The sequence below is a fragment of the Fundulus heteroclitus genome, chromosome 9 (assembly GCF_011125445.2).
Source record: "Fundulus heteroclitus isolate FHET01 chromosome 9, MU-UCD_Fhet_4.1, whole genome shotgun sequence".
NCBI lineage: Eukaryota > Metazoa > Chordata > Actinopteri > Cyprinodontiformes > Fundulidae > Fundulus > Fundulus heteroclitus.
In genome coordinates, this window is record NC_046369.1 from 16126185 (window position 1) to 16149308 (window position 23124).

General features: G+C 40.7%; 1 protein-coding gene across 1 annotated transcript in view; it reads right to left on the minus strand.

The window, feature by feature from the left end:
• The window catches only part of rnf13 (ring finger protein 13), a 53005-nt gene that overhangs the window by 23339 nt on the left and 6542 nt on the right, over positions 1-23124 (minus strand). The window contains exon 4 of the mRNA XM_036141090.1: positions 10510-10632. Within this exon, the coding sequence (XP_035996983.1) occupies positions 10510-10632 (123 nt within the window). The remainder of the gene's footprint in view (positions 1-10509; positions 10633-23124) is intronic.

Here is a 23124-nt window from a genome sequence, read left to right on the forward strand (position 1 = left end):
ACAAACACATTGCAGCGAGTCATACGTCCAGTCAGCCGTAGTCATACCCTGTCATAAGACTATGAGTGTGTGCAGGAGGCCGGATCCTGGTCTGAGTGAAGACAGAAGCCTCTGTTTGTGTGTGTGTGTGTGTGTGTGTGTGTGTGTGTGTGTGTGTGTGTGTGTGTGTGTGTGTGTGTGTGTTGGGGGGGGCTGGCGGCGTTAGGTCACCGCACCGCAAAACGAGCTGCTCCTATGAAAAGTATTTCAACCTCAGGGACAGATGCCAGCCAGGTTTGTCTGCTGCTGCTGGTGAAATCACACACAGCGGCTGGTTTTTCCTAATGCACACATTACACGGTTATGTAAAGGTGCGGTTTTATGACTGGTAAAAGCTACAGTACATCTTTTCAGAGATGCTTTATCTGCTGACGAAGTAAGGTGGGGGGGAAAAAGCCTCGCGGGGCAACACCTTCGAGTGCGATAGAGAACTTTGACCCTTATCTTTCTGACAATTCTTCAGTTTGGCTTCTGTGTTGACAGAAAGTGGATGGATCCGCTCCTGACGGCTGGTATTTCGGCGCCTAGTCCTTCTCTTGTTCTTTTCACACTCAGATTAGGCTTCAACTATCTAATAGAAAGTGACAGACAACTATCCAAAGCAGCCTCATTGCAACAGTTCGGCCAAAGTTGAGGCGAAACACGTCAGTCTGAACTCACAAGACTGGTTGGACTAGCTGTTAGCGTTATTGGAGTTATTTACAACCCCCATAGGTTTCAAAGAACCATAAACAATTGCCGTATTTTTCGGACTATAAGTCGCTCCGGAATATAAGTTGTTTGAGTCAAAAAAAGGCGTCTTAAAAGAGGGGGAAAAAAACATATGTAAGTCGCATTTATTTAGAAATTTATTTCACAATATCTAAGGCTAAAAACTGATATTAGCAAAACAAGCCACCAACTCCAACCCGGAAAGTTCTCGTCAGCGCATTTCAGCGTAACGGCCCGTAACGCCTGAAAGTTGTCAAAATTACACTGAAATTAGACCGTGAGCGTAGTGGTGCTACGTGCTAAGCTAACAGTGTGACACGGATGTTTCAGAGCAACATAAAGCTCACGTGCATCAGCGAAGTTGTAAACCGCCCGGACAACAGACCTTTAAGCTAGCGCTAGCTGCTATTAGCTTCACGGACAGCCCAATAACGGGGTTCTGTCGCTGTCTGGGCCCTTCGAGCTGAACCACGCAACGCCCTGCTGCGTGAATGCAGACTGAAACTGGGAAACAACACACAAACATGTGTTCAGTCTTAGTTGTCTATAAGTTAATGTTTCATTAAATCTTTAAGTGGTAGAGGAGCAGCATATAATTTTCACAAGCCCAGAGCGCCCTCTTGTGGCTATAGACGGTAATGTTTACTACTTGGTTCTTGTTAGCCAGTGTGATTTACCATTTAAAATTGATATACATTAAGTCGTACCTGACTAGAAGTCGTAGGATCGGCTAAAGTATGAAGAAAAAGTGTGACTTAAAGTCAGAAAAATATGGTAGTTAGAATGAAGCAGCAAATAAAGAGGATATAGATTTTTTTTTTAAAGACAAAGACTTTAGGTCCAAAATGCCGCTTTTATTTTTACTAGGATTGGCTTTATCAACACTAAAAACAAACTGTTGAGATCAATGAGAGGCACAGATACACAGTTAAAACGGCCACTGTCAGCAGGTTTTAAGCGTGTGGCCAGCGGGGTTGGTTGGGGATCCCTCAGACTCTCAGAAAGAAAGCTGCGTGTTTTTTTCCCCCCAGTATGCATTAGAAATAAATACTGTTCTTGGTTCTTAGAAAGTTTGTAATTAGCGGTTTTAACGAAAGATTAGGTCCAAAATTTAAAATAAACTTAATTGAGATCAACTTAATCCAGGGGTATGACTAATTTTGGGCTTAACAGTGGGCCTAACCAGGCTTTTATTGCTCTTGTTTAAGCCAATTCCTCTGATCCTGCAACTATAGTAACTCATCTTGTACTGAGAGTAGCTGCAGGATCGACTATAGTAATGTGCTCATGTGCATTTTAGCATATGTTGCTCTCCTTTCTATCCAAACCCTTATCAGACACAATTGCAGATACCTGCACTGTGCGCTCCACACAACATTTGACACCCATTTTCAAATGCATGTCTCTTTGCATAGTTCGTTGCATCAGCACAAAGCCACTTGCAGACTGAATCACAGGTTGGGAAATTTCCACTAGACAAAAAAAAAAAAAACAGCTCAGAAATCTGGTGATCTGTCTTCGTCTTTTGACACGGTTATCATAGAGATACACAGAGACAGATAAAAAAAGGCTTTTTCTTCAATTGTAGTTCTAACATTTAACCAATCAGTCATCTCTGCTAAAATGAAGGAAAGCAGTGATTTATTTAAGAAAAACGAGGATCACTGAGGCATATCTGAGCACACAACTAAAAACCAGATGTGTCAGTATTTACGGGTGTCCTGATGCAACTTTCAGTAAAAGGGAGAACAGAGATGAATACAGGAGTCAACAATGACTTCCAAAAAAAAAACGCAGGAATGGTAGAAGCGGGTGTCGACTTAAGGGAGTTGGCAGGAAAAAAGGTCTGGAGTTTCCTCTTCAACCCCCCCTCCCTACATGTCAGAGAGGTCACCAATGAGGCGCTCCCCTCCACCACCTCAAAGAGCCCCGGCATACAGGAAGTGCAAACCCTTACCCTCTGGAGATTTTTCAAAAAAAAAAAAAACCCAGCTCTGGAGGAATGTACCACGAGCGATTATTAACATCCCTTTTGCTCCCTCTTCATCTCCAATACTCTCTCTAAACATTCAACTTCACATCTGCAGAAGTCCGTATACGTCTTCTCATGTACGCCGCAACGCCCCCCGCCCCCCCCCCCCCCTGCTCCCCACATGCACCCACCCTCCACACGGGGGGGAAATGCTAAACACTTTCAGCAAGGTTAAGTGGGTTAGTGGGTCTTTATTGGCCATTACGGTCACGGATCCATTGAAACTCTGTTGCTCACCGGATGCTGGAGAGGACAGAAAGAGGATTGACACAGTGAGCTTGTTACAGGGTACACGGCTTGGGGGGGTGGAGTGATGGTGGGGGGGGGGGGGGGGGGGGACACCCCTGGACTAAACACCCACACAGACAAGTGCCTCTTCTCTGTCAAGATGGGATCTATTATCCTTTTGTTTCCCTGCAGCTTCTGGGGGAGCAGATCCTGGCTGAGAGGAGGACGGAGGTGGGAGGGAGGTTTGTTTCTTTTTTTTTTTGTGTGTGTGTGTGTGTGTGTGTGTGTGTGTGTGTGTGTGTGTGTGTTGGGTGTATCTGACTGAAAGGATGGGATGGAGGGCAGACAATGGTATGGCAGCGTCAATGTGTGAGCAAGAGATGGCCAAGAAGAGTTAAGGAGAGAGACAGCCTAGATAAGAGGAAAAAGGGAAAGCGAGAGTGATGGAGAAACAAAGCCTGCCATGGGGGGAAAAAGAAAGACGTGCACATGTGTGTTTGTGTGTGTGTGTGTGTGTGTGTCTAAGAGAGAAGAGCCATTAGATTGTAGTTGTGTGTCCACATGATGATGTCTCTAGATATGAATGATCATTATGGCCGAGGCTCGAGCCAGCTCTCCCAGAAAATACTGTAGAAGGAAAGAAGAAACAATGACACCAGAAAAGAGATAATGAAACATTAGGAGGCCCTCCCAAATAGTCATAAATCTACGTCCGTTTGGTTTTGCCGTCTCTGTAATTTGAGTTTATGGAGACTTTTATGGCCAGATAATTTTTAAGGACTCACTAGGCTGAAAACAACATTAGGAGATCAGATAATGACTCCTGCTGTTTGCACTTAGTCCATAGTTCCTAATTCTTACTTTATCTTAAGTCCATTCAGTCCACGCACTTATGTTTACCTTGAGTTTTTATTCTTATGTACTTTTTTTTTGCCTTATAACTTCATATCATGCGATACACTATAAATATAAATACATAAATATAAATAAAATATTTTACTGTCAATCAACTGAACTCAGATCCTGATTCCAAAACGACTTGTGAAGTTAGACGGAAAATTAAAGTCTGAAAGTCTGAAAAGTGCATTTGTACGTGCGTAGAGTAACATTTTCCTGAAACTTACAGCTGTACATGTTTTATGCACATGTATGTCTCTACCCGCTTTGCACATCTTGAAACTGAAATGTTTGCAAACTCTCTGCAAAACAGCTCAAGCTCAGTCAAACTGGATGGACGGTGTCAGTAAAGATCATTTTTCTAGTGAGTCTGTTGGATTCAGGTCTGGACTTTGACTGGGCCAATTTTCTGTCACACATAGTGGTTTGCATCTTGGCCTAAAAGTTTAAGTTTATTCTCATCTTAGCGCCTTCTTCCACGTGTTTGTTGTTTCCCCCCCACATGGCTTAAGGTAGTTAGTTGCACTGGGCTTTATTTAGGGGTATCAGACTGAAGGGGGTCCAATGCAAGATATAAGACTATAATTTTCCATCACATTCCCAGTTATGCTCTACTTTGATATTGTTTACCACATAAAATATATAATAATAATAATATACCCTGAAATGTATGTCAATATGAAGAATTCAACAGGAATGGCTGTAAAAGTTCAACACTTCTGAATGTAAATCATCAGAAGTCTGGGTGAGTTGAAGGTTGTGGCAGCAGCAAAAAAAAAAAAAAAACTTTCTGTAGGTGTTGCGACCTTGATAATAACGTGTCTAGCTGTACTAATATCACCTTGTAACTTTTTGCCCCTGCTTGTGATAATCCTAATAGATTTCACTGTAACATTGGAGTAAGTTCTCTGCTTCAGTTAAAGGAGCAGTAAGTAAGAAATTTACTGTTAAAATCAACCCAAATCATTCTCACTTGTCACCTGGGATGGAAGTAATATTACCTATAAACAATCAGCCCGTGTTTACTTCCTGGTTCCTGAGCCAATCATAAGAGAGTTCCAAGAGTTCCCAGAACAGAGCGCAGGCATTTGGTATTTTATCTTGGCAAAAGAGCGGCAGCCTGCTAACATGGAAGCCAGTAAGACAAGCAGAGCAGATATACTACAGAATACAACATCATAGACCTTTCCTGTCAAAGTAAAAATTCAGTGGCGTTGGTGGGAAGTGTATTTGGCCGCGTTTCACAGCAGCATCAGACCATTAATCAAACGACATAGGTGGCAGGCTGTTTCCCCTTTTTGGGGGGAGAGGTGTTCTGATTAGGAACACTAGCTGTTATTATTATTATTATTATTATTATTATTATTATTATTATTATTATTATTATTATTATTATTATTATTATTATTATTATTATTTAAAAAGGCCCATATAAAATCTGAACTATACTGTTAGGAAATCAATAACATTGGCTGATACCGATGTTGCAGCCGATATATTGTGCATCCCTAAGTGCACTAATATCCAATTGGCAACAGAATCAGCGTTCTGCGAAAAATGGTGATTTAGTTAAGTTAGAATGAGCCGGGACGCAGAAAATCACTCTGAAATAAGCAGGTATGCCAAAATGACTTACAGCTCAACAAGAAGCCAAAGAGACAGATCATGTGACAGAAGCAGCAGACATTCTTTGCATGTTTGGGACTTTTATGACACACTGAAGAAAAAACCCAAAACCTTCCTTAAAAGTCAATCAGATGCTGTTGTTGTCTGCATTCTATCTTACAGCGGGTGTCGTTTTACAGAATTTTTACCAAGGTCTCTCTTAAAAATATCTCTCAACGATAAACTTCACTGCCCATTAAATGTGTATAAAGTGGACATTTTCTTACAGCATCTACCAAGACCATACAACCAAATGCTAAAGCGCACAAAGTACACGGCAAAAACAATTAAGTACACAGATTCAAACACAGAGTCGTTCATGTCCCCACAAAAAAAAAAAAAAAAAAAAAAAAAAAAAAAGAGAGGAAAGGACTTTATCACATCAAATCTAAGTTGCTTAAGGTTAAACAGCCATTCAGGGACGGGTCAGAGAGTGTGTACGGTGTGCCTGTGTGACACAGAGCTATGTGGAGTCTGGTTACACTCCAGCCAAGGAAACACATCACTGCCCAGTCTGTCAACATGTTTCTGTGTGATGCAGTTCAACCTTATAAAGGCCATGTGGCTGCAACGCGGTGAAAAATCCCCTGCAAGATTTGAGAAAACAAGGAGCAACGCAGCAACTAAATGCAGAAAAACTATTAGACTGGTGAATAAAGCGTAACGGACAGACGTGGAAAAGGCGTCGCTCGAAGAGAAAAGAGTGAGCAGAAGAGCTGGAACGCAGCTCAAAGACGGATTCCAAGCTTCTTACTACTCATCTCGGCTCCCTTTGGTTTAACCCTCTGCCTGTTCTCCCATATTTTCCTCATTAGCCATGTTTATCAGGATGTAAATAATCGGGATATGACGATTAGAATTAATGTGCGTCATGTAAAAAACACGGCAATGGGAGTATTTTGTGATCAGGTTAAGCTCAGTCGGAATGAGACTGTACTCAGAATGAGACGGGTGGTTTATGCCCGTCGTTAATCCGAAAACACTTTTTATGTCGTTCAGATTGGGGTGAACTGCCCTGACTGTGCATGTGTGTCCTTTGTCTCGCATCCTGCCACGTATCTTCACATCAATTTTAAAACATCTGTAAAATATCCGTGATGATGCGCAGCAGAAAGAATAAAGCTAAAAGGATAACAGTAATAAACAATCATACTTAAAAGTCATCGATTATCAGATACAACAAGCCACAGAGACAATATCAACTATCAAGTCGTGTAAAATGGCTTTATTAAACATTAGATATCTCTCAGGAAAATCATTGTTAATCAATGACTACAATATTGACAATAATGGTGATGTTGTGTTTTTAACAGAAACATGGTTACATGAATTTAATGAAGCAGCTATTCTGATAGTCGACTTCTCATAAACTACAATTTTCTTTGTGAAAGCAGACAGCAAAGGAAAGGTGGAGGAGTGGCAACACTCTTTTGTGATTCACTGAAGTGTAAAAAAGTGTTTCTGGGAAATGTTGACTCTTTTCAATATTTGGCCCTTCAGGTAAAAGAGCCAAACTATGTTTCTGAATGTTTACAGGCCTCCTAAGTCCAAATCAAGCTTTTTTAATGATCTTAGTGACCTCCTATCTGTGATATGTGTTGATTTTGACTGTTTAATTATTGCGGGAGACTTCAACCCTGAAGACAGAAGTGCAAAAGAACTGTGTGACACACTTAGAAACTTTGGTTTAACTCAACATGTTAAACAGCCAACACATAAACAGGGACATATTTTAGACTTTATCATCACTAAAGGTCTAAACATTTCCTAGGTCAATGTAACTGATGCTGCCCTTTTTGATCACTTTTCTGTTGCCTTTGAATGCGTCATCTCCAATGACTCATTTAGCCAAAGGGATATCATAAGAAAACGCACCTTTAAGGACAATGCCAGAGAAACTTTTAGCCAAGCTTACTCTGCTACTTTAACCTTATGCTGCAACTCAGTAGATGAGCTAGTAGATAAATTTCAGCCTAAAGTCTCAGACATAATTGACTGCATTGCTCCAGTTGAGGTAAAGATTCTTTCTGGGAAGAAAAAATCTCCGTGGAGAAATGCTCCAGCGAAAAGCTGAACGCAGGTGGAGAAAGACTAGACTATAAAGAGAGACTTTACAGATATAACTTAAAACTGAAAAATGCAAGGGAATCTTTCTTCTCTGAGATTATCAACAAAAACATTACTAATCCTTGTGCCTTATTTACCAGTTTTTTTATTTACCAGGTCAACAAATCCAGCTGTGACTGTGGCATCTGAACTCCATTCCACCAGGTCCTGTAATGAATTTGTCAGCTTCATAATGAGAAAACCCCAACGATTAGAGGGGCAGTCTGTACGTCCATGTCAAGTTCAGTACCAAAATTATCTCCAACTAGAACTAATCTTGACAAAATGTCCCAATTCAGCCAAATAAACTACAACAGCTTAGAAGAAATTGTTCACCAGCTAAGCTCCTCCTTCTGTCTCGATGTTCTACCCACAGCTTTCTTTAAGAAAGTTTTGAACAAACAACATCAGTTACCATAACTATGCAGACGACAAACAGCTCTACATCACCATGTCACCAGGTGACTATGGACCAGTTCAAGCTCTGAGTTAATGTTTAGAAGAAATCAATGCATGGATGTGCCAATATTTTCTACAGTTGAATGAAAACAAAACTGAAGTGATAATTTTTGGACCAATAGAGGAGCGATCAAGAGTCAGCACACAGCTTCAGTCGCTTCAGCTAGGAACCACTGATCAGGCACAAAATCTGGGTGTAGTGAGTGACGGACTCTGACCTAAACCTCCAAAGGCATCTAAAGACAATTACAAGGTCCGCCTTTTATCGGTGTATCAATCAACCCTTCAGACCGATCAGGTCTTCTGGCTCGAATCTACGCTACATACACAGCCAGAACCAGAACCAAACCTGGAGAAGCAACATTTATTCCTTATGCTCCACTTATCTGGAACAAACTTACAGAAAACTGTAAAAGGGCTGAAAACCTGAGTTCCTTTATATCAAGTTTAAAAAACCCCATTTGTTTAGAGTCACCTCTGAATGTTAATGTTTCAGTTTGTAGTCCAACTTGTCTGATATTGTGACCTACTGTTACTATTCCCCTGCAATGTTTTCTTTTCCTGCGTTCTGTTCATGTACAGCACTTTGAATTGTCTTGTTACTGAAATTTAATATACAAATAACCTTGCCTTGCAGGAAGACCAACAGCGTGTGTTGTTGAGCCTGTAGCTTAATTAGCGAGTGCAGTAACATCTCGACTGTTCTGAGAACCCGGCACAGGTCCATTCTGGACGCTCAGAAGACACAGAGCAAAGTCAATGCCATATTTGTTTGTATATGAACGTTAAAGTTTTTTTTTTTTTAAATAAAAAACAAATTTTTCTTTGGCACACACGGAAATACAACTTCTTTTGTTTTTAGGGAAATTTGAAGACTCTACACATGTCGCAGTCCTGGATTCTGAATAAAGCCTGGTGCATGTAAACATTGGCCATGATCAGATTAACTAATATTGTGCCCATATAAACGGTCTATTGTGATTATTTTGTCTTTTTTAATTCAAGTACATTTCAAAACGAAGTTTGCACATGTAAACATAGATAACACTCAGCAATATTGTACCTTTCTGTGTTACTCTGATTCTGGAGCTCTAAAAACAACATCTTTGAACTGTTCTTTTGAGCAAAGCACCTAAAATAGATCCTTTTTCACAGGTATTTTAAAGCAATTGTGAGGAAGCAGTCATCACATTCACAAGACAGGGGAAATCCTTTCCACCAACCGAGTTCTGAACTGGTAATCTTTTGCTTAGGACCAATTTTTCCATTTCTACCAGAGCTGGAAGAACTGGAAAACTGGTGCAGTCTCAGCACCAGCTTTTTGCTGGGCCAGAGCAAAGAGTCAATTTCATGGTGAGCTGGAGGCGGGCTAATGGAGACCAAAAATCTAAATGTTGTGAAATGTCATACATTTTGAAGTTTGCATCTTAAAATAATTGGTTAACTCAAGTTATGGAGAAGTACTATTTTTTTACCACTGCAGGTAAGAGACAACATATTCCCAAGTACTTGGATCTTCAGTGGACAACAAGTATATGTGCCATTTAAATGTGTCTATTAAAGAAAAGGCTCCTCACTTTCAATGGAGTGTATATTTTGTCTTAGGAGGCAATAAGAACCTATATGCAAATAAACAACTAATGAGCAAATTCCCTTGAAGCCGACTCATGTAAATCACACCAGGGGCTGAATAATAGAGTTCCTTCATAGGAGCAAGCAACACTGACGCAATGATCCCCTCCCATTTTAATGCTTGATCACTTTTATGATCATAAATTTATTACTCTTCTATTTTTACTCTGCCTAATCATCCAACAAACATCTAATGAAAGCCAGAAGCATCTTTTGCCGCCCTCTCTGTGAACCTACGTATTTGATGAAAGCATCTCTTTCCAACTTCTTTAACAGCACCATTAAAAAAAACTCAGGAAAAGCCAGAGAGTCGACAGAATGAGCTGGACAATCGTGCAGGAAACTGTATTTAGGGAAATGGCCACTTCCTGTTTTCCTGCTTCAACAACAGCGATCTATGTGCAGCAAAAACTAACTCTAAAACACCACCTACTGCTATAAGTGAACAGTGATGCAACACACAATGTAGACGATCGTGTGGGTATTAAAGTTTCAGCAGCCTGACCTTATAGGTGCCCAGCTGAATAAATAATTTGTCTTCTAGAAATCTTGTCAGTTTAATTCCCTTTAGTGTCAAGCAGGATACATTTGAATAAACAGCTTGAGGGAGTTGAGCTTGGATGTGAATGATAAAAAAAATTAAAACTGTACTTCCATTTAATATGACACATCTGAGAATCGTGCCGCCGGCGTTTCATTACAGAAGACTTCAAGCAAACCAGCAAGTCTGAACCTGGTACCTTCATGTCAAAGTTGCAGTCATATCGCTTGATGAGGACGATGAAGGCCCCCGTCAAGTTTTCCCTGGGAGGAGGTTCGATGGGCTGGCACGCATTTTCAGGTCGGGCACCGATCAGGAAGCCCTGTGGGAATAACGGAAATGCAGATCAAGAAAAAACAACTACTTCATTTTTCATTTTATCTGTCCATCTTTGAAAACTCACAGAGGCACAACCTGTATATGCAGCTGTCCCTATTGAAAACAAAAAAAAACAAAAACACCCTTTACATCATTTGTGTTTTAGGGCAACATTCAAAATTAAGCGAAACAGTTGTTTATTAGAGCAAATACTGACTTTCTTATGGATCAAATCAAATACGGATTAACCTTAAAAAGGCAAAGATATTAAATTATATCTAACACATCCCAATAAAATCAGCCAGACTTAATGCCAATTCAGACCAGAACCTAATTGCAACTTGCCAGGAAGTGGCTGGTTAACAGTATCAAGGTGGAGGGTTTTAACATGTTCCTGCATACTACTGCCAAGGCTGAATGTCCTTTTTAATGAAGAATCAGAGAAAAAGTGCCAAAGTGACCAGAGTTTTCTCTACAAAATAAAGCGTAAAGACGCACTGCCCCACCCCCACTCGTTTTCAACGTTTCAATTCAGAACAAACAGACCCCACATACAGATATTTAGTCAATTCAGTCAAACTTAAATACACATAGCAACTTGATCCGCGCTGTACAACAACGCTCATTTTATTAATATTCCAATCGGTAAAAGGTTTTCCATCTAAGGAAACCTAGCAGACTGCAACTAGTCAGTCTTTGCAGCAATCCATCCTCACAAACAAGCATGTGGCGACAGTGGGCAGGAAAATTCCCTTTTAAAACAGGAGAAAACCTCCAGCAGAACATGCCTCAGTGTGAGCGGCCATTTGGCGTAAATTACTGGAGGTTAGTTAACCAAAGGAAGCCTCCTACACTTTTCTCACGCTGACATGAAAGGCAAATTCACCTTTTTGGAAAGGTTTTCAATCATAAAAAACACCCTCACAATCACCCCACTACTCTAGAGATTTTAGTTTTAAGATCCCTATCAGGTGTGGACAAAGAAGAAAGTAAAAGTCTATTTTCTTTGCAAGCAGACCTGAAATAGTGTAGTTTACAAAATACTATTACTGTGCTGGTAATAATCAATGCGTTTTCATATTTTTAGTAGCAGCATGGATATGTTTAGTTTCCCGTTTTGAATGAAAGCCTTTGTGTCACTGTTATATAGTTTTGTTGGAAGCCTTTGTGAGAATCTGATCCCAGCCCACGCAGCTCCTAAAAGTTATCAAAAAACACACAACCATTAATGTCCCTCTGATAGAATGGCGGGTTTTAAGGTTTTAATCTTCAATTTGGTTCAACCAAATACAAATAAACCCGCCAATGGATGCATGCAGGTACACGATTTTTAAACAAAATTAGAAACGCAACAGAAACACACAAATTGCACACGTGCAATTATAGCCAGCTTGATGTCAGTGATGCTATTGTTCACGGTTTTTTCCTGGAAAAAAAATTCAGACTCTTGCATTTCCCTATCATGGCTGCTTCCTGTTTTGGTCCCATTTTCAGCTGCAGCTTTGAAGAGACTGATGGGGAGATTGGGAGAAGATGAGAGAAGAGAGCGCTCACAGCGGGATAGTGCGATCAAGAACAACAAGGGGAAACAGCAAAGAGATACAAATGAGACACTTCTGTAACGACAGAAAGGGGAAAAAAAATAGATAAAAATAGTCAAATTAATAACAAACAAAAAAATCTTTACAATAAGAGGTGAAGAGAGTGTTGTTAGCATTTCAAAACCTCAGCTCCTGTTATGTAAGTGTAACTAACACCAGTGGAAGACAGGAAGAGTGGCTCGCTGTGGGACTCTGCATCTACCTCTGTCTCTTGGAAAGCCGGGGCTTTCAAACCTGGCACAACGTACTGAAGAGTCAGCTCTTTTCCCTCACGCACATAAGGCCTGCGTCAGCTTGCTGCAAAACCCCACTTCCTCTGAGCACATCTGGCTGGATGCCACGCTGACGTAGCAACGAGAAGCGCTTGAAAACTGACCAAAGAGAAGCATCACTGTTGAAAAAAAAACAGCTGTAACACATCAGGGGAATGAAAACTACTAGCCGAATGCACCGTGACTGTGTTTTAATGTAGAAATTGAAATTATCTGCAGGGAATCACACCGACGAAGAGGTAGGAATGTGAGGAATCACCCGGTTGGCCTTAGACCGACGGCACCTCTGGGTGCCTCCGGTGCAGCCGCAGCTTGCTGCTGAATGACGTCACTGTGCCACTGCCTTACATTCCTCCTCCAAACAAACCAAAAGCAAGAGCGCCCTCTGATGAGAGGAAAACAAAGAAGGAACTGCACACGCAAGCGCCGCAGGATACAGGGACAGCGCCGGGCTGAGTGACAGGAAATGAAAGGGGAAGGAAGGAGGTGGCATCCTGGAAACAGACACAGGACTCTTCTTCTTTTCTCAGTGAAGACATAAACTTCAGACGCCACTCATTTAAAGCTGGGTTTAAAAAAAAATGGCGGACAAATCCCCCAAAAAGGTGGGCAGAACTACTATGAACACATCTCAGATGAGTTACAGATAATCTGCTAAAGCAAACCGTGCAATTTCCATGTATTTATAAAGGTAACGAAGGTAGCGTTTAACATTTTATAAGACAAAAAGCTCGATGAAGCAAGCTTTCCATGGTAGCTTCTAACGAACAAATCAATGCAGCAGTGAAGTGCGGAGATTAAGCAGCAGATAAGTGACGGATGCATGACTCGTGACAGTACGGCGTCCGAGGGAGGAAGCATAAAACCACGTCTAAGAAGCAGAAAGGCTTAACTATTTGAGAATAAAATGCTCGGTCTCAGTGTGCCAGGTTCTTATCTGGGATCGCATTTCTGTTGTGAACGGTCTGATGGAGCCATGAATCCGATCTTCAAGGACGACATTAACTGTAATTGTTTCTGTAAGATCTTGAGAGACAAGCGCCGCAGAGGAAAGGGAGGCTCTGGACTTTCCCTCAGATCAGCTGCGATCAAAACAACTTTAGACTTTAAAGCCCCACATTTTGGTTATTTTATCAGAAAATGTTTCCTACTTGGTTGAGAACTCGGGAAGAAAAAGCTTGTAAAAAAATAAAAATTGAAAGAACCGTCCTAAGTAAAGCTCAACTGTGCTTTGCAGAGACGCTTTAACACAAAGTCGAATTCTGGGTCGACTCGTTTTGGTTTAAAGTGGGGCCAAAATTCAACTACAATTGCAACAAAACAGTTTTTTTTTCTAGGATTGTCCTGTTTTCAGCTCCTTCCCACCGGCTCTGATCAACCCCCATGATCCTGCTGAAACATGGAAACCCAATTCTTTATGACATTCTTCCAACACCGGTTTTCTTCACGCCACTCTGGCCATAGACGTACATTAGAAAACGAGCAAAATTATCCACTTTACCTGTAACTCATTATACACAGGAGGTACTATAGCTGCTTATGGCGCTGACAAGCAAGCAATGTCATGTTGCTACAGGGCTCCATAATGAGGAAGGGGAAGGGGGGGGGGGGGTAATCCCTGTGAAAATGATTTCACAAGGATTATATCTAATCCCGTCAGAGTGATGCTCTCTATAGGGCTTGTTTGAAGCTTTGCTTCTAGCTGAGAGAACAAACAAAAAAAGCAGTGGAGGTAAAACCTGGTCACGCTCTTAAACGGACTCTAATTTGTTGATGTTCGGACCAAAAGGAGTGCGCGTGCATGCCTTCAGCAGGATGTGGCTGCAGCTAAAGAGCTCGAGCATTTGGCCTATGACAATAATTACATAACTGCATGGTGCCTATATGACCAGGAAGCTGTAGCGCTGACTGATAGTCACCTTAATGAATACCTGTTTAATTAAGAGGATGGGAATAAAGGTAACTTTAAGCGTTTGGTGTCTGCGTTATACTCTGGTGAGAAAAGATGGCTGAGGAACTAGGATCCTTTTCCCTGGTAATGCCCCAAAGAAGGAGCAAAAATCCTGTAGGAACGGAAAGAAGGCGATCACATGAGCAGCCTAGAGTTTAGTGCAAACCCCACATGAAGGCGCTTTCTTACAGCGAACTCTAAAAGAGTTGTAGAAAATTCCCTGTAATCATCAGTCGGGATATAATGGTTTTTTTTCTGACTTTTCTGATTAAATTAGGTACAACTTTACTATCTTTACAGTGAAAGGTTGATGCAAAGAAGCAGTAAACTGTTGTTTCATATGGGATGTGGGAACACTAAGTTTTGAAGCATTAGTAATAATTAATGCTTTAATTCTTAACGTTTAAAACATGCTTTAGAGAATTTGAGCTGTAACACAATGAACTAGAGTTAATCTGATAATATAAAGAGGTGAAGAGGGAACAGCATTCTGACTATTAAAAGCAGGTAAAACATAGGCGTATAAAATTAAAGGGTAATAAAGGGGTAGATAAGGCCAATGTAGACACCTGCTGAGTAGGTTTAATCTCTAGAAATGATCCATAGCAGACAAGTCTTAAGACTCCTCCATGCTGCCAAGTTTAAGAAATATAGGTTATTAAATTAACACCCTGTGCTAAAAAATTGACCCAGTACACTTCATTACTGCACCTCCTTTATTGAAGGTGAAAGTTTTTCCCGAATTTGTGTCGCCCCCTGGAGGCCAGGGTGTCCCTAGCATCTGCCTATATTGCCTAATTTCCCTAACATCCAGGGAACTGATGTGGAGATGGTGAAGGGTCAGAGCAGACTCTACCTGTGAGCCGGCTGAGGTCTTTTGGAGTGCAGGAGGCGCTCCTATAGACCTTCTTTACCTCTGAGGTGGCATCAGCCATCTTTTATGGTGTGGTCTGCTGAAGCAGCAGCGTATCTGTAGCTGAGAGGAAGTGGTTTGATAAACTCATTAGGAGGGCCAGCTATGTCCTGGGATGATCTTTGGACCCAGTGGAGGCGATGGGAGACAAAAGGACTGTCAGAAGAATCTCATCACTGATGGACAATGTCTCCCACCCCATGCGTGGAGCTGCTGCAGAGCTGGAGAGCTCCTTCAGTGATAGACTGCTGCATCCCAGATGCTCTAAGGAGCGCTTCCACATGTCCTTCATCCCGGCTAAAGTTAGACTTTATAATCTTTGCTGCTCACAGCAAACTCAATACGGGTTCTGATCTGATCAAGGAGCATTGACACTGCCTGTTACGTCCCCAAAACTGTCTAGGGGTATTAGAGAGGGGAGGGGCTGTAACAATGGACAAACCAGGGGAAAAAAGGACAAGACAAACCAATACGGTAACGTTCTAAGTTTTATTGTTCGAACCAAATCCGAAGAAGTCTTATCGGGGAAACTAGGAACCTGAGAAAAGAGAGAGAGTAACCACCAGAACCAAGATCTCTAGCCACACACTAGTAACCGTACACAGCACCATAAAGCTGCAGCACACATGCTGCCCAATTGGCCAAGAGGCCACGAACATCCGTTTCCCAGCTAGCCTTATACTCTGATAATCAAGAACCAGAGTGAAACCAGCTGGGCCTAATTAGCCTGCCAGAACTCAGCAGCAACCTGAAAGGGGGGAAAAATCCTACATGCAGCCACCACTGCATGTAACACTGCCTCTCAGATGCTAACGCCTATTTGCACAGTTCTACGCTGAGGTGGTTGCTTGCTGCCGTCTTTCCTCCATTTAACTTGAATTTTGCTATCTTTTTTTGCTTGATGTATGCATTTTCACCTGGCATATTATCAATAAATAATTGCGCTTTTTTTCCTCTTTTCTTGCCCTTGCTGATAAATTAATTCTCGCTTGCTTTAGAACTTAACGTTAAATTAGCCATTTCTATTGAAATTACTTGAAACGCTACTAAGTCATTTTTGAGAGGCACTCCCCCTACAGGACCTTTTTAAAATAGCACTGTCGTAAACACTCCCTCCCTCTGCTTAACCCCCCCCACAGTAACTCTCAAAGCAGCTAGAGAGACAGAGAGAGGAGGAGAGGTGTGTGTATGCGGACGGATAGTGGGCGGAGTCATCGGCTCGCTATCTGTAGGGCAGCGGGAGCTGGTCTACTTGTAGCTCTCGAACTAGTTGCTTAGTTTGTTTCCCAAATAACAGACTTCACGGTCAAAAACAAGCCCAATAAACCGCAACCTGCAACTCACAAAATTTACAAGAGACTTAGAAAAATAAAACAAGCCAGATGTTGCTTATAATGAGCAGACTAGGTAGCACTGCTACTGATGCCAATGGCTGCCGTAAAGCTGTCCGTCTTACCGGGAGAACGAGAACAGAGTCATATGACCGCCTCCGGGTCGACGCACAGAAAGTTGCAAGTGTGATTTTTCAACCAGAGACACTAGGGGAGACGAACAGAGACCTCAATCATCTCATAAAGCACCTAATTACCATCACAGGGACTTAGACGAGGATATATTAAGGTAAAAATGTTACTTAGAGTGGCTTTAATCTAGTGTTTAACTCTGGTGCATCCGGTCTGTGTTTCTGCCACTGTCACACCTGAATTTCCTCATTGTGGGACAATAAAGGTATTGTATTCTACTTTATTATTTTCTAAATGGGCCGACCAGCTCTGGGTGAGACCCACAGAAACAGGAAATGCCAAATGCCACTGCTGAGACAACAGTACGGGCTAATAAATGGCAGCTTTTTACTTCCCTTATAAACTTAAAACTGCTGTGCTTGGACTTTGCTTTTGTCGCATTGGGTACGTTTACACCGCATGTCTTGATGCTCCTATCCGATTTATTTATTTATTTTGCTGAAATTGGATTCATTGTGGGTGGTTGTTCATACTATTATTTAAATGCGACTGGCATCAGACGTCTGTCTAAAGATAACGGCAGACGATGTCACACAACAGCACGTTGTTGTTTTCAGAAACAATGGCGGATTTAATTGTTACTAGAAGTGTGGGTCACATATGGGCAAAAAGATCGGATATGGGTCGCATTTGCCTGCTGCAGCCTAAAACCGATCTGAACCTGTCACTAATATCAGCCATGTTTTCTCCAGCTAAAAGACAAAAACTAAGAAACTACTGGGACCACACAAATAAGCCAGACGATTTTAAGTCTTTTCATTTTTTTGCTCAAGGAAGACATTCTTCTAAATCTGATAAAGAATAGGAGAGACGAACTGAGAGCTTTTAAAATACTGCCCTGCTTCTCTCCAACACGCGGTTTATCGCACCATGAAGCTTATGTGTCAGATTCTTACTTCCAGAAAGGTCAAACAGCAAAAAATATCTTCAAACATCAAAAGGGATGAAAGAAAAGGGGTTTTCAGGCTGGAAAATCCTTTCAAGAGCTTAGCAGGGGAAGGTGGCTAGAGCCTGCGGTGATTGGTTCATTACAGAACAACAACAAAAAAAAGGCAAGCTACTGCTGCAGGTGTATAACTGTATTAGTAATAACTCACAAAACTGTTCAAGCGCTTTTACAGTTTGAACATTTGACCTTTCTTCTTCGATTAAAACGAACACACATATTTGCACACTTAAGCAGAAAACTACATAAAAACCCATGATACCCTGGAGGCTTTTTGAGATTTCACGCCATCGTTTAAATATAATTGAGCAAGAAAAGCCGTCGGTCCCTGAACAGAACTGGCTGCCAGAATTACGCTGCCATGAAAAAGTATTTTCCCCCTTACAGATGTCTTCTGCTTTTGCTTTTCCCCCCCTCCACACCCAAATGTTTTCGTTTCTCAAACACGGCACAACGCCACATGTATCAGTTTGGAGAAGGGTTATTAACCAGTTTCCAATCCTTTAGTGAACCACAGTGAGAGATGGAGAAAGAAAAACAAAGGAAATCACAAAGGAACCCAGAAGCTTTGAATCCCTCACTAAAGGTGTTAACTTAACTATGACCAACCAGCTGTTATGCTGAGGAGAGAAACACGATCAGATCTCAAAATGGACAAAAGCAAAAAAGGTTAAACTTAGAGGACATAACTTGAAATCATACTAATGAGAAACTCCTCATTAGACCTGATCTGAATGTTTTAGCTCCTCGCAGAGAGTAAAATGCCTCGATGCAAGTTTCATCCCTCCATCAATCATCTATACCAGCTTATCTGTGCAGGGTGGCAGGTGGGCTGGTACCTATCTGCAGCGATGATTGGAGGAGAGGTGGGCTACACCCTGGACAGGTGACTGGTCCATCACACTGTGGCTAGTTTTAAAAACTAAAAAAAGAAAAATGTAGCACTGGCTATCGTTTAAAGATAAATAATAATAATAATATAATAACAAAAGAATATGTTTAAGGAGTTATTTCCTACAGAACTGAACGATACAGAACTTCTTTAGCCTGGCAAGCCAGACTGATTTACGCCGGTAGCATGGCATATCTGGAAGCCGATTTCACAAGGCGGGACTCACAGCATCAGCAGAAACAGGGTAGAACCCATAGACATTATATACGTAGATGCCTCATTACGTGCTGGAGAGCGTTCTGCATCGCCGCCATCTTAGATGGGTCTCCTAATCTAGGCTGGCATAGGAGCTGACAGGAGTAGACAAAGGAGTAGCAGATTTGCCCGTATTTTCTGCAGCTTACAGCTGCAATAACCACTGATAACATCTGAAAGTGGATCGTGTTGTGCATCGTTTTGGGCTGAGATTGGTTCTGAAGACGACTTTTTACTTGATGAAAACAATGCAGAAACCCAACTGATGGACCATATTTTTATGCTTATTAATTTTTCATCGCTGGATCTCACAAACTAAGCCTGCATCACATCGCCAAATTAAGAACCCTGGAGTTACAGCGCGCCAGCACATGCAGGAAGCTGTGCAAAACAGTTATTTTTCAAGCTCCAGCCCTAGTTGCAAACAGGGTGTAAGACACGGCAATGACCTGGAAATTTTAAAGAACACTTTTCCAGGCCTTTAAAATAAACGGTGTGTATGGATGTGTGCATGCACAGCACGCAAAAATATGGAGACGTTATTGTTGGTGTGTTTAGAGAAGGCTCAGGAATTATATGTGTGTGTGTGAGAGAGTAAATAAATTTAAGTGAACAATCAAAATAATTTCTTCATTAAATTATAAAATGTATTAATTTATAGCTAAATGTATTAATATGCAATACATGTCTCTTTAAGAGCTTAAATTTCCACATGAAAGCACGTATCCATTTACATATTAAATATGCCATACCGCATGTCTGTCTTTGTTAAACAGCATAAAACAAAGTATTTCATTATGAAATCACGTATTCATACATTAGTATACCATATGTATATCTGTTAAAGAGCATAAAACAACGTATTTCAACATGAAAGCTTGTTTTTTTCTTTTTTACGTGTGACGGCATCCTGCGTCATAACCACATCTCTGCCACTTTAACAAGCCAAGCTGGGTGAAAATCTGGTAAACATTTGGCGAATTATGATTTTAGTTGGGCAAACAGCTTCCTTAATACAAATAAACGCACTGGGGGCTCGTGAGTGACCCATCCAGGATGGCGGCCGCGCTGAAACGCCAGTCCATGAGGCGTCTACCTATATAATCTCTATGATAGAACCAATTAGAGAAGTACGTGTGACACACGGTTGTTGAGTTTTTAAAGATATATCCAAGTCATTCAGGACTTAATAAAGGGCATCATTAAAACGTTGCTCCGTTGGGGCCGCCATCTTGACAGTTATGGTTACAGAAAAGAGCTGCTGCATTATGGGTAACGAGTTACGCATCGTAAACTTCCACCTCCCGCGCTGTGATTGGTCCAGTTGGAGTCTGTCCAGACCGACAAGCTGTGTACTGAATACCCAGCGTCAGTCTGGCAAGAACTTCTTGGCATAAGCCTACAAATAATCCCTTTAAAACAGTCTCGATATTTAGAATGTAGATTTATTTGTATTATAATAGTTTAAAATTCAGAAATGTTTTTTGTAGTTTTAGTTTTGGTGAGCCACAACATTTTCTAGTTTTATTCAGAATGATCAGTTAATTGTAATTAATTGAACAACAACGACAGTAATTTATATTTAATAGAAACCGTAGAAGCCATGGAGCCTCTGTAATGTATTACAAGCCAAATTACCACTTAGTTTAAAGGAAAAAGTTCAAATCTACTTTAATTTAAGGTTACAGCACATTCTGCGTTTTTTTCATACATCTTTAGCTTTTTTCTTCTCACAAAACTTTTATTAGCATGTTTTGGAAGATATTGAACGGGTCTCCAGCCAGTATTCCCCCCCCCGAAAAAAATTCATTCTTTGTTTAGTTGAAAATTCCCACATTTGGACAAAATATGCAGTGTAAAAGTAGGCTGAGCTAAAAACTAAAAACAGAGGAGGGCTCAACGCTAAGGAGCAAGTCAACAGTTTGTGTCATTGTTTGCACGAATGCTTTGCTGTTTGTACTTTTACCTCACCAAATCTATAGCCCTTCGTCTGATAACTCTGGATTCTAGGAGAAGAGCATACAACTATTTTTAGGTTGGAGAAAAACAAAATACCCCAATTCAGTAATGAAGAAGTGAAACCAACTGTAAAAGCATTTATGTAACTGCAGGCGATTCACTTAGTAGCAGGAACCCGTTGAGCTATTGGGAATAACTCAGAAATAGTGGAAACACACGTGGTAGCTGCTGAAATCTGCCGTCCTCCTGCAGCCTTCATAACGTTTGTGGAAACACATTCAAAGAGAAATGTGACTTTTAGATTTTTTGTTTTAAAAATGCATACTTCTGGTTTTCCTACTGGTTAGCATCTGTTTTAAGAAACCAGTGTTGCACCAAAAACAATCCACAGAGTCTTTTGAAACCAAAGACTCGCCCGTCAACAGTTTACATATTTATCATCATATCATTTACAGAACTGAACGAAAGCACAGGAAGTCAAAAAGAACAGTAGGATGAAAAACATTTCTGCGTAAAGGGAACAGGATTATTGTTAAATTGTGGTATTGCTTCCAAGGCTATTGGAAAAATAGACCAAATAAAAACTAGGGACGAGCCTGATTTTAGTTTTTCCGACCAAGACTTTGTGTTTGCTTTTATTCCCAGTCTTAACTAAAACACTTCCGCAGATCAGGAACTTCCAAAAATCTCATTTCGCAGGGAAATATTTGCAAACAAATCAATTTATCATCTCCCTGGTGCTCTAGATCGTTTTCTGCACACAATAAGAGTTTTATTTTGGAAACAAAAGCGAAACGTTCTCACAGCCATTTCATAAAAACACATTTTGCACCTGAAGTTATTTATGCCAGGACAAAAAAAAAAAAAAAAAAAAAGTTTCATATGGTGCATAGAGTTGGTGAACAGAGGTTTCCAGGTGTCTGGTGCAGAGGCTGAGGCGACTGTAAACACAGAGTTGTGCAACTAGAGACAGGAACAGCTCTGTATGGAGCCTCCCTCTCCCTGTGGGGAATCATCAGGAAATAAACAGGCTTGTGTCGTCTTGTGATGCCAGATGTTTCTCAGGAGATTATAAAACGGCAAACTAAGGCATAACTTATCAGTCTAAGAGAAACGTGGAGTGGCTCTTAGAAATGAAAGTAAATGTTCTATATATTGCCTTAAAAAAAAAAGCATCACAGCAGTTGAACGTTTTTCACATTGCAACAATAAATTTCTATGTTTTGCTGGGATTGTATGCAACAAAGCATCCCACAAAGCGGTGTGTAAATGTGAAATTGAAGGAAAATTGTACATTATGTGTGCAGGATCCCCCTAAGCCAGGGCCCAGGAGCCACGGGTCTATAGGTTCTCTGCGATGGCTCCGCATAACTTTGGACAAACACGTTAAAAACCTGAAATTCTTTTAAATATAAATGTAATAAGGGGGAAGGCTAGTTCTAGCTGTTTTTCTTGCAATACTTGCATATACTGTCAACAACAGAACAGCCTGAAAGACACAAAGAATAATTTTTTTGTTTAGTTCTTTCATCTTTAAAGATGCATTTGTTCAGAAAGGCTTTTAATGTTCCCTATCACATTCCTTTCATTTTCCTGGTCATTTTGTTGTTACTTGCCTTGGTCTCACTGGTAGGATGTTTTAAAGAGCTGTAGAAATCAATTAATCAAATCCAATTAGGGCTGCAAACTTGTCAAGAAAATGGTTTTACTGTCTGCTACACTGCAAAACTTAAAACTAAAATATTCTTAAAATTTGTGTATTTGTCCTTGATTTGAGCAGGTAAATAAGATGATTTGCCAATGGAACAAGATTTTTGACCTTAAAATAGGAACAACTCATCTCCATCATCTTATTTCAAGTGCAGGATGTCTAATTATCTTATATTAGGGGTCAAAATACTCGTTCCATTGGCAAATAATCTTATTTACCTGTTCAAATCAAGGACAAATACACTAACTTTAAGAACATTTTACTTATTTTTAGATCCGTTTTTGCAGTGTAGCACATAATTTTTTACTTTTTTTGTTCTAAAACCAAAAACTTGGATAAACATTTTGGTTTTATAATTTAATTTAAAATCTGCATGGATCTTGCTGACCCTGACCCTAAACGCACCATCCCCAACGGAGAAACACTGTAATGGCAGCATCGTGACTGGGAGATGGTTTTCTTCAGCAGGAAAT